Raw genomic sequence first — 12545 nt, forward strand, 5'->3', positions numbered from 1 at the left:
CTTCTGTCTCCCTCCTGCCTAGTGGCTACTGCTTAATTTCCGCTTTATTTCAGTAGTTCTTGACTTGAAGGAACACCTGGCCTTAGGTACTCGGAATCTCCTTGAGGTCCTTCCCTGCTTCCGACTCTGGGTACGAAGGTCTCTCCTTAGGACACAGGGGATCAGCGCCCAGCTCTTTGCTCCGCTGCTCGGGCTGGGCTCTGCAATCTCCAACCCGAGATACACAGCGGGACTGCGCCCCGCCCCTCGGGGAGGGGTGTGACCCAAGAGTTTGGATAACAGGCGCCTGCTGTGGGGAACACCCCGCCGCCCGCGCAGCTTCCGCGGCGCAGCCTTTCAGCCAGAGCTGCGGCCCGAGCGGCTGGGGGCTCCTCCGCACCCGGGAGTCTGAGCCCTCGTCCTCCCGCAGCCTTCTCCCCGGCTCGCTGCGCGCGCCCGCCATGAGGCCGCTGCTCTACCGCTGCCACAACATTACATCAGTGGAGAGGGGTAACTCAGCGACTATCGGTGGGGTGCTCTTTAGCGCGGGTCTCGTGGGCAACCTGCTGGCCCTGGGGCTCCTGGCGCGCTCGGGGCTGGGGTTCAGTCTGCCGCGCTCGCCACCCTCGGTCTTCTTCGTGCTGGTGTGTGGTCTGACGGTTACGGACTTGCTGGGCAAGTGCCTCGTGAGCCCTGTGGTGCTGGCCGCCTACGCGCAGAACCGGAGTCTGAAGGGGCTGTTGCCCGCGTCGGACACCTCACTGTGTCAAGCCTTTGCCTTCTTCATGTCCTTCTTTGGCCTTGCCTCGACGTTGCAGCTCCTAGCCATGGCGCTGGATTGCTGGCTATCTCTGGGGCACCCCTTCTTCTACCGACGGCACATCACCCTGCGCCGGGGCGCACTGGTGGCGCCCGTCGTGGGTGCCTTCTGCCTGGTTTTCTGCTCCCTGCCCTTTGTGGGCTTCGGAGAGTTCGTGCAGTACTGCCCCGGCACCTGGTGCTTTATTCAGATGGTCCACGAGGACGGCTCGTTGTCGGTGCTGGGCTACTCGGTGCTCTACGCCAGCCTCATGGCGCTGCTGGTCTTAGCCACCGTGCTCTGCAACCTGGGCGCCATGCGCAACCTCTACTTGATGCACCAGAGGCTGCGGCGGAGCCCGCGCTCAGGCACCAGGGGCCGCGTGGAGCCGGGCGCCGGCGAGAGGGAGGCGTCCCAACAGCCCCTGGAGGAGCTGGATCACCTCCTGCTGCTGGCCGTCATGACCGTGCTCTTCTCCATGTGCTCCCTGCCTTTAATTGTGAGTCCCTCGGCGCCGAAGCACCGGGAGTTGCGGGGGTGGGGGTCTCCGGCTGCCGGTGCCTGGCGGGAAGGATGGAGTCTGTTTAGACGTGGCGCAAGAGGAGCTGCGCGGCGGGCAGGGATTGTTGCTGCGCTCTGCAGATCAGTTTCCTCCACAACCCATTCACTGAGCGAGTAGAGAAAAAGTCAGAGAAAGGAAAGGAAAGACCGAGACCGAGAATGTCCCCTTAGCCCAGCAGAAACCCCCTCCTGTCTCCTTCCTTCCGGGTAGACCTGAGTCATTTTAGCGCCCCCAAACTTTGAGGAGCACAGCTTGGTTCCTCCAGGGCAGTACGGATCCTCTTATTCTTCCCGTTGACTGGGTAGTGTTCAATTTCTTGAACCGTTAAAACTGTGATCGTAGTGGTATCAAAAATAGGCGAATGGCAAATGGGGGTTCTCCTCCCGGGTGTTGAATGGAAACGGGATAGAAGAAAGTTTAATCCTGCCGGATTTGCAGAGGTGAGTGAGGTTTAGTTTTGGAAAACCTCTTGCGTAAACTTTGAGAAGCGGCTGCTGCTGTTTGTGGTGTTGCGGCTGCCGGGATGGTGGCGGTAGAGGCTGAGAGACTGTTTTGACAGGCAGCAGTGAGACTATGTTTTAGCCAGCGGTGACCTTGTGGTAACCTGTCTTGACAGGTTTTGTTCCTGTCTTGCAAGTGAGGCGACATGAAAGCCATTATCTCCAGTTTCCATTTACTAATCGGGGGGCGGGTTTGAGGTTGAATTACCTCGTAATTTTGAAGGTATTTGCTCCTGGGGTCACTGTCAAGACAGCTAGGAGTGGCTGAGGCTTGAGAAAACCCTTTCAGTATTGCTCCCCTACAGTTCCCTCCCTCCCCCCAGTGTACCTGTTCAGCAAGAACAACATTGAAATGCGTTGAGACTCCAACGTCTTTTGGAGTCTCAAGACTTTCGTGACTGGGAAAATTTCTTATAGCGGTGTAGCAGTTTGGGATGCTACTTTCAGTGCTGCTTGAAGGTGAAATATAATGTGATTTTTTCCATAAAGAGAGGCTTTAACATGTGGGGGAAGAGTTGCCTGTAGCACCCTCATACAGGGTTAAGATCCAAACTCCCCCAAATAAAGAGCTAAATATAGATTAAGAAAAAAAAAAAACACACAAACCCTGCCATCCCGTCTATTCTCACTCAGAGCGACCCACTGCTATATGTCTATATCTATATTTCATAGCCATGGGGTCACTATGAAACATATATATAAACATAGACATATAGCAGTGGTTGTCAAGCTTTACCATGCTCAGAATCATCGGAAGGGTTTTTAAAAACACAGATGACTAGGCCCCACCTCCTAGAGTTCTAATTCAGTTTTTTGTTTTGTTTTGTTTGCATTCTTAACAAGTTCCCAGGTAATGTTGATGCTGCCGATCCAGGGATCACATTTGGAGAACCACACTCTAAAGCCCTGGAGTTAAGAATTTCCTTTTTACAGATGAACATTTGCAATTAATTTGATGGTGGGGAACACAAACTTTGAGCCTCAATTAAGTGACACACACACAAAAAATCCATTCATCTCTTTAGTAGTCCTCTATTACAAAATATTGTACTCAATTATGGTTTTGAATTTCATCATTAAAACATGTGGAAATGTGTTTTCTCTCTTGTTATACAAGTGCATGCCAAATAGTCTCGATTTTGCCTTTTGGCCCCAAGATCAAAGGCATTCCAGTCGAGTCAGTTCCAACTCACAGCGACCATATAAACTCATAGGGACCCTACAGAACAGAGTAGAACTGCCCCATAGGGTATTCAGGGAGAGACTGGTGGATTGGAACTGCGGACCTTTTGCTTAGCAGCGGTAGTGCTCTGTAGCTCTTAACCACTGTGCCACCAGGGTTCCACCTCTTAGCTCAGAAAGCCTAAAATATTTTGTACATGGACCTTTAGAGAAAAACTTTTGCTGACTCTTCCTCTAAAATATGAGCCTTACTTACTTGTGTTGGTGGTGGTGTTAGTGCCATGGAGATGGTTCCGAGAAGGAAACACTGCCTGGTCCTATGCCATCTTCACAATTGTTGCTATGTTTGAATACATGGTGATTACGTACTGAGTTCCGACTCATAGCGACCCTATGTACATATACTGTAAATATATACACATATACATATGGTGGCGTAGTGGTTAAGCGCTGTGGCTGCTAAACAAAGGGTCGGTAGTTTGAATTCACCAGGTGCTCCTCGGAAACTCTATGGGGCAGTTCTACTCTGTCCTGTGGGGTTGCGATGAGTTGGAATCGACTCGACGGCACTGGGTTTGGTTTGGTTTTGGTTTTATACATACACACATGTATGCACATATGTGTATGTATATATGTGTGTGTATATATATGTATCACCTACCCCAGTGCCTGTCCTCATTTATTAGTATCACTATTATTACTAATAATACTTCCATTTATTACCATAACCTGCTAGACACAGAAAATTGATCAAGAAATATGACCTCTTGGGAAGACAGCATTATATTATAGGGCAGTGATTCACAAACTCTTTTGGTCTAGGACCCAAAGATATATATATAATTATATTACATACAATTATAATACATAATTTATCATATGAGAACTTCAAATAAGAAATTTTAGAAATATTATTGCTGAAAAAGATAACAAAGTGTACTTTATTTCTCATTTTTCCACGTAAGTGCAAGGAAAACTGGAATTTCAAAATAACGATTTATTGAATGATAATAGATTATAGGGAGCCCTGATGGTGCAGTGATTAAGAGCTCGACTGCTAACCAAAAAGCTGATAGTTTGATTCACCATCCGCTCCTTGGAAACCCTATGGGACAATTCTGCTCTGTCCTATAGGGTCACTATGAGTCGAAATCAACTTGACAGCAACGGGTTTGGTTTTCATTTTTTTTAATGGGTTATAGATACTATGGCAGGTAAAACCTAAGAAAACATTTAAGAACACACTAGTACTGAGAACGGGCAATTAATCTCTGAAACTGCACATATACATGCTCTAAACCTACTACCTTAGAAAGATCTAGAATACACAAGCACTTTATCACGTCATGTAGCTTCTGGAAAATTCTCACTTACGAGGAAATGAAAGTGAAAAGGTCAAATAACACCCTAGTGTTCTTATGAAAATAGTTTCGACCTCACAGACACACTGAAAAGGTACTGGGGATCCCCACCCTTAAGAAATCACTCTTTCAGTGCTTGCAAAGATAAGGCTGTGTCTAAATGCTTTTGAAGGAAAAAAAGAACTTAAAAAAAAATCTTACCACGGCATAAGTATTGTATTGCATTAAACTCATTAAGCTGGTGAAAAGCTTATTGGATAGTTTTTTTCTTTTTTAATAACTTCGCTATGTTGGATTAGAATTAGATACTAATTTGATACAGCAGGAAGAAAGTATAGAGAATATGGGACTGAGTTTTAGAGGCAGTTTGTAGTATATTCTCTTATGTGTAAAAATATCTTAACCGAAATTATTTTTACCTTAGAAAACCCAATATATTGGTGGTTGGTGTGTTAGGGATGGATGAGAGAGGGTGTTGGTATATAGTTTAGATTTAACAGATGAGAGGTTTAAAAGCTGCGTAAAGATACCTACAAGCTTGCATAATAGCATATATCAGACTCTGTGGAGTCAGGGAAATGGCAGAGGACATCTGCATGTATAGCAATAACTTGTGTGTATTTGCATTTGGTATGCAGAAAGAATGGGTGGAGATGCTTTTCTATCCTAAGGAGGCTGTTACAGGTATGTAAGGGATGGAAGGTAAGAGATGGGCCCAAGCAAAGGGGTGTGAAGTCAATTTAAAGGGCCAGAGCAGAGGATGAGGTCTCGGGTGTTGTGACGGATGGACTAGATAGGAGAGGTCTTCAGCATCAAGAATGCTTTCCCCATCTTACCACATGGATGAATCTGGAGGGCATTATGCTGAGTGAAATAAGTCAATCACAAAAGGACAAATATTGTATGAGAGCACTATTATAAAAACTCAAGAAAAGGCTTACACACAGAAAAAAAAACTTTGTTGGTTACTACGGAGGGGAGCGGTGGAGAGGAGAAATCACTAACTAGACTAGATAGCAGTTAAATGTTAACTTTGGTGAAGGGAAAGACAACACACAATATAGGGGAAGTCAGCACAACTTGACCAGTGCAAAGTCATAGAAGCTTCCTAGACATATCCAAACACCTTGAGGGACTGAGTTACTGGGGTCAAGGGCTGGGGACCATAGTCTCAGGGGACATCTAGGTCAATTGGCATAACATAGTTCATAAAGATAATGTTCTATATCCTACTTTGGTGAGTAGCATCTGGGGTCTTAAAAGCTTGGGAGTAGCCATCTAAAATGCGTGTATTAGTCCCATCCCATCTGGAGCAAAGGAGAATGAAGAAAACCAAAGACACAAGGAAAATATTAGTCCAAAGGACTAATGGACCACATGAACCACAGCCTCAATCAGCCTGAGCCCAGAACTAGATGGTGCCCAGCTACCACCAACAACTGCTCTAACAGGCATCACAATAGAGAATTCGGGACAGAGCAGGAGAAAAATGTAGAACAAAATTCAAATTCACAAAAAAAGACGAGACTTACTGGTCTGACAGAGGCTGGAGAGACCCCTGAGACTATGGTCCCAAGACACCCTGTTAACTCAGAACTGAAACTATTCCTGAAGTCTACCTTTCAGCCAAAGATTAAAACAAAGAATAACACACGTGAGGAACGTGCTTCTTAGTTCAATCAAGTATAGGAGACCAAATGGGCAACACCTTCCCAAAAGCGAAGACAAGAAGGCAGGAAGGGGTGGGAAACCTGGACGAACTGACACGGGGAACCTGGGGTATAAAGGGAAAGGGGTGGGGAGTGCTGACACATTGAGGGGATTGCAACCAATGTCACAAAATGATTTGCATATAACGTTTTGAATAAGAAACTAATTTGCACTGTAAACTTTCACCTGAAGTACAATAAAATTTCAAAAAAAATTCTGGGTGTAGAAAATACTTATAATACAAATTGAATGATTTAAAAATGCAAATAACCTAATAGTATTCAAAAGAATTGACATAGATAAGTACTGTATAACAATAAAATGCCTTTAAAAAAAATTATACAAGTATACTTCAGTTAGCCAAATAAACGAGTTGTCGTAGAGTCTATTCCAACTCACGGCTTGTCAGAGCAGAAATGTGCTCCATAGAGTTTTCAATGTCTGATATTTTGGAAATTAATCGCTAGGCTTTTCTTGTGAAGTGCTTCTGAGTAGACTTGAACCTCCAGCATTTCAGTTAGCAGCCGAGCCTTTTAGCCATTTGCACCACCCGGGGACTCTTTCAGTTACCCAGATCCCAACAGCTGGAATTATATTTGCAGTACTCCACTTTGAGGAGAAAGAGGCAGATGTAAAGATACACTCATGCAAAGGGTTTGCTTTTTTTTTAAATTAACCTGAGTGAATAGCCTATGGAAACCCTGGTGGTGTAGTGGTTAAGTGCTACAGCTGCTGACCAAAAGGTCGGCAGTTCAAATCTACCAGGCGCTCCTTGGAAACTCTATGGGGCAGTTCTACTCTGTTCTATAGGGTCGCTATGAGTCGGAATTGACTCAATGGCAACGGGTTTGGTTTTTTTGGTTTTGGTAAAGCCTATTGTCATCCATTTATCCATTCATCACACATCTGGTACCCACAAGGTCCAAGACACTGTAATCCATTGAGGGGATTATAAAATGAGAAAAACATCACATTTGCCCATGTAAGCTGTAATACCAAGGTTGTAGGAGGGAATGATTAAGGCCATAGGTGAGTTTAGAAGAGGGTAGGAGTCCATCCTAATTAGCACATTAATAATACTAATTATTGAGTACTTGTATGCTAGAACCTGTTCTCAAGGCTTTACTCACACCATCGCATTCAAACTTCACGATAACCTTGGAAGGTGGGTACAATGATCCTCATCGTATAGATGAGGAAATGGAAAAACTTGCCTGAAGATACACGGTCAATGAGGGGGATCAAACCCAGATTGCCAGACTCAAGCTAATGTGCTTAGCCAATGCCTCAAAGAGGTTTTGTGAAGGTTGTCATATTTGAAGTGGACCTGGAAGGGAAGTAGGCTTTGAGCATATAATCAGTTTCTACATCTGTAAAAGGGAGAAAATGATACTATCTACTTAACAGAATTTTTAAGAGGATGAAATAAAGTTTTAACGTAAAAAGGTTAGAATAGTGCCTGGAAATAGCAAGTTCTGTATGTGCATTAGCCATTATTATTGCTATTAGTTTCATTAATAATGATGATGGGATGAGGTGGCCAGGTCAGGAAACAGCTGAGTCCAATTTTAAGGCACCTTCCAAAGTGCACTAGATGGGAGTGGCTGAGCCCACTGAAATGCTCACTAGGGAAGAGAGTAAGTAAAAAGGTAAGGAAACATTTATGGGAAAATTCATCTCCAGGAGATGTCTGTCAATTGCCCTGAATGGGTCTCCTCTCTGAACTTATCTATATCCACTCCTACTAATGTTGCTTTTGTGTATTTCCTGTTCCATTAGGGTCCACTTTCTCCCATTATGGATTTAGATGCTCAGCAGGCACTGGGGAATGCAATAGCATCAAGAACAGGTGGCTGACATTTGTGGAATGGAAAGCAGTGGTGGTAGTGCTGGTCTAGAGACAGTGTTGGCCGAATGGCAGGAAAAGCTGTGAGGTGAGGCAATTTCTAGGACTCTGAGGAGGCCACAAAAATCTCAGGGAAGATAAAGATAATAAGAATTGGTTGGGTACTCTGCCTTAGTTATTTGGTGCTGCTACAACAGAAATATCACAATGGATGGCTTTAACAAACAGAAGTTTATTCTCTCATAGTTTAGGAGGCTAGAAGTACAAATTCAGGGAGCCAGATCTAGGGGAAGGTTTTCTCTCTCTGTCTGTTCTGGGGGAAGGCCCTTGTTAGCAATCTTCCCTTGGTCTAGGAGCTTCTCAGCGCATGGACCCCAGGTACAAAGGGTGCTCCCTTCCTGGTGATATGAAGTCCCTATCTCCCTGCTCACTTCTCTCTCCTTTCATCTCTTGTAAGGTAAAAGGTGGTGTAGGTCGCACCCCAGGGAAACTCCTCTTACATTGCATAGGGGCTGTGACCTGAGCAAAGGTGTTGCATCCCACCCTAATCCTCTTTAACATAGTCTACTCTTGCTTCATTAACCCTAGGCAGAGGTTAGAATTTACAACACATGGGAAAATTACATCAGATCACAAAATGGAGGGCAACCACACAGAACTGGGAATCATAGCCTATGCAAGTTGACACATTTTGGGGGGACACAATTCAACCCATAACATTGGGCTTTTATTTTTGTGCCTTTTTTTTTTCCCAGTCTGAAAATGGAATGTCAACCATAGAGAGGTAACAACCCACTTTAAGCATGAGTTGTTTATTTATATAAGTAAATTCCACAAGTTTAACAGCTCCTTTTGCAGATCTCCTGATGTCTTTTCATTGTACTATTTTTTGTCTCTTCCAAACTGATTATATGGATTTGTGTCTCCATGTATGTGACATTTCGCAAGTATGAAACAAGGCTAGGAAGCAGGCACAGAAAGAAAGGAGCGCTGAAGCTGAAGAGAATCTCCGTATTGATGGAAGCGTCGTGACCTTGTTTATAAAAGATTCAGTGGATCTGATTTTTCCCGTGTCAGTGCCTCCACTGGATGGCCAAGCAGGGACCTAGAAACTCAAGCCCTGCAATGCTCACAGCTCGTGGAACAGCATCCAGGGGCCTAATCAGTCTGGGTCTCCCAGGTGTCTCTCAGCTTCCACTATATTCCTAGGTTTGCCCCTGTCAGCTCCAATGCTTTTAGCTGCTTATACATTTATTAAAAACGACTATTCTGAGCCAAGCTGTCCTGTTGTTACAGAAAAGTAATGTTTCTTAAGTGTTATTCCTGCCATCAACCTTTTGATATTGTAATAGGGTTTTTTTTTTTTTTTTTCCCCTCCAAAGCAGATTCGTGCTTACTATGGAGCATTTAAAGCTATCGATGAGAAAAATGGAACCTCTGAAGAAATGGAAGACCTCCGAGCCTTGCGTTTTCTGTCTGTGATTTCAATTGTGGACCCTTGGATTTTCATCATTTTCAGAACATCAGTATTCCGAATGTTTTTTCACAAGATTTTTATAAGACCACTTATGTATAGAAACTGGCACAGCAATTCCTGCAGAACTGGCTTAGAATCCAGTCTGTGACCATGTTTCAAGCTCTCTGGTAAGTTGAAGAATATACCATGTTTTCGGTCAAAGAACCATGATTAAAAAAAACTTACTATTTAAATTCTTGGATGGCAGTGGGTTGTATTTAAATTCTTAGAAGTCATCTCCCATAACAAAAGCATCCAAATGTGTTTTCAAAAATATTTGATATATCTTAACAATGTGTTGCCACCTTAGATTCATGAAGCAGTAGGTGCATTCTTTCATTTTGTGTTAATAGTAACTAAAGTTTCAAATATTGTAAACAATGTTAAAGGTCTTAACGTGATGACATTGTCCCAACACTTGCACTTTACATCCCTATTTTTTAGACTGGTTTTGAGACCTATGGGCCTTTATTTAAATTGAGCAGAAACATCACTGTTTATAATTATGTGATGGGTATTCTTAAAAACCATGATAGTTCTTAACCTTAGTCTTTTCTAGTGAAACCCAATTTAATTATTATTATTATTTTTTTGGTCATAATTGCCCGTTTAATTCTGTTCTTTGCCAGTTGATCTTAGTCTGAATTCTAGATGCCCTTTAGAAGAGTGAGACGGAGCTAGGACCAGGTCGGGAGCTTGGAGGGGCTTCCTTCATATGGAGTGGCTAAGCAGTAAGCAGATGAAAGACAAGATGGGGCTGTGGTGCACAACCCAGAGAAGAACAGGTTAATCTTTATCTTCTCAAGTCCGGTTTCTTACCTACTGAGGCAGAGATGTCAGTAGGAGTCATTAAAATTTTGAGGTGGGCTACAAAATGTTTCAATTATTGGGCCCTCTATCTTACAGACATATTTATGGATCCTGTGGGAATAGGGTGGATGCTTATATGAAAAGCAGTGATAGGTGACTTACCAGAGAGCCATGTTTATTAAGCGTAGCTATGTGAAGCAGCCAGGCACTCGGCACAATGAAAAGCCCACCCAGGACTCAGTGGACCCCAGCTGAGGGTGCTGCCAACGACCTTGACATCTACCTAACATCTACCTATTAAATGCCGTATTCTGACAGTCAGAAACCTTAATGTTTCTAAGAGCTGCGCTTTTAAAACTGAAGCAGCAGAATGTGGCTCAGAAGGAGCACAACCGAGCACTTTGGTGCATGTAAATGTTTACAAAGGTTAGCAACACTATAAGCCAAAAGGAAAAGTGGAAAAAACGTGACTGCAGCTGTTAAGCTGAACAGGAGATTGTAAATCCAGCTCCCAGATAAGAGCTTTTCCTTTGACGAAAGAACGGATGAAGGGACTTTAGAGGGGTCTCAGCACCTTAGAGTCCCTTTGTCTCCTGACACACACGATGAGATAGAGAGCTGGCTACATTTGAAGAGCTTCCAGACTGCAGGCTCAAGACTCCCAGCTAGAAATCCCTTCCAAAGATAAAAATACTTACCTTATTTCCAGCTTAACAACAACCCCATTTTTTTCACCTCCGGTTTTTTCTGGTATCTTGAGATGATATTAACCTGGATGTATATGTGTATATAAAAACCCATTGCTGTCAAGTCAATTCCTACTCATAGAGACCCTATAGGACAGAGTAGAACTGCCCCATAGGGTTTCCAAAGAGCACCTGGTGGATTTGAACTGCCAACCTGTTGGTTAGCAGCTGTAGCTCTTAACTACTACGCCACCAAGATTTTGTCTATATATATATATATATAAACATTTTGTTGTGGTTTGGGTGAAAGTATACAGAGCAAATTAGCTTCCCATTCAACAATTTATATACAGATTTTTTTTTCTTTGTAACATTGGTTGCGATCCCCTCAACGTGTCAGGACTTCCCATTTCCACCCTGGGTTCCCCGTTTCCATTCGCCCAGCTTTCCTGCCCCTTCCTGCTTTCTGAATTTTGTTTTTGAGCAAATGCTAACTTTTTGGTCTCCCATAGTTGAATGTTCTGAGGAGCACATTCCTCACTGATATTAATGTTCACTTTATAGGCCTGCCTATTGTTTGACTGAGAGGTAATCTCCAGGAGTGGGTTCAGTTCCAAGTTTGAAAAACAACTATATATATATATATATACACACATATATTTTTAATTGTGCTTTAAGTGAAAGTTTAAAAATCAAGTTAGTCCCTCATATAAAACCTTATATACACCTTGCTATATGCTTCTAGGTTCTCTCCCCGAGACAGCACACTCCTTCTCTCCACGCTGTATTTCCGTGTCCGTTCAGCCAGCTTCTGTCCACCTAGCTGCTCCATGTGGGTTGAAACCAATTGTTGCATCTTAGATGGCCGCTTGCTAGTGTTGAGACCCCAGACGCCACTCTCCAAAATGAGATGCAGAATGTTTTCTTAATAGATTTTACTATGCCAATTGACCTAGATATCCCCTGAAAACATGGTCACCAAACCCCTATCCCTGCTACACTGGCCTTCGAAGCATTCAGTTTATGCAGAAAGCTTCTTTGCTTTTGGTATAGCCCAGTTGTGCTGACCTCTCCTGTATTGTATGTTGTCCTTCCCTTCACCTAAATTAGTTCTTGTCTACTATCTAATTAGCGAATCTCCCTCTCCCTCCTTCCCTTCCTCCCCACTCTTGTAACCATCAAAGAATACTTTCTTCTCTGTTTAAACTATTTCTTGAGTTCTTATAATAGTGGTCTCATGCAGTATTTGTCCTAATTTCACTCAGCATAATGCCTTCCAGATTCCTCCATGTTCTGAAATGTTTCACAGATTCTTTGTTGCTCTTTATCGATGCCTAGTATTCTGTTGTGTGAATATACCATAATTTATTTATCCATTCATCTGTTGATGGGCACCTTGGTTGCTTCCATCTTTTTGCTATTGTAAACAGTGTTGCAATGAACATGGGCGTGCATAAATATGTTTGTATGATGGCTCTTACTTCTCTAGGATATATTCCAAGGAGTGGGATTGCTGGCTCGTATGGTATTTCTATTTCTAGCTTTTTAAGGAAGCGCCAAATTGATTTCCAAAGCGGTTGTACCATTTTACACT

General features: G+C 43.5%; 2 protein-coding genes across 4 annotated transcripts in view; both read left to right on the forward strand.

The window, feature by feature from the left end:
• Window positions 1-301: 301 nt before the first annotated feature.
• PTGDR (prostaglandin D2 receptor) overlaps window positions 302-12545 on the forward strand; it is a 100590-nt gene continuing 88346 nt past the window's right edge. Inside the window, exons 1-2 of one of the 3 annotated variants that reach the window (XM_049897818.1) lie at window positions 302-1277; window positions 9322-9583. In XM_049897818.1, coding sequence (XP_049753775.1) covers window positions 441-1277; window positions 9322-9564 — 1080 coding nt within the window. In that variant the 5' untranslated portion in view covers window positions 302-440 and the 3' untranslated portion in view covers window positions 9565-9583. Of the gene's footprint in view, window positions 1278-9321; window positions 9650-12545 lie in introns of those variants that run through there. The other 2 variants (XM_049897817.1, XM_049897819.1) reach the window with 2 other exon arrangements.
• The window catches only part of PTGER2 (prostaglandin E receptor 2), an 86313-nt gene continuing 83267 nt past the window's right edge, over window positions 9500-12545 (forward strand). Inside the window, exon 1 of the mRNA XM_049897814.1 lies at window positions 9500-9583. The gene's annotated coding sequence lies outside the window, so the exon portion shown is untranslated. The remainder of the gene's footprint in view (window positions 9584-12545) is intronic.

Source organism: Elephas maximus, chromosome 10, assembly GCF_024166365.1.
Source record: "Elephas maximus indicus isolate mEleMax1 chromosome 10, mEleMax1 primary haplotype, whole genome shotgun sequence".
NCBI classification, from domain to species: Eukaryota; Metazoa; Chordata; class Mammalia; order Proboscidea; family Elephantidae; genus Elephas; species Elephas maximus.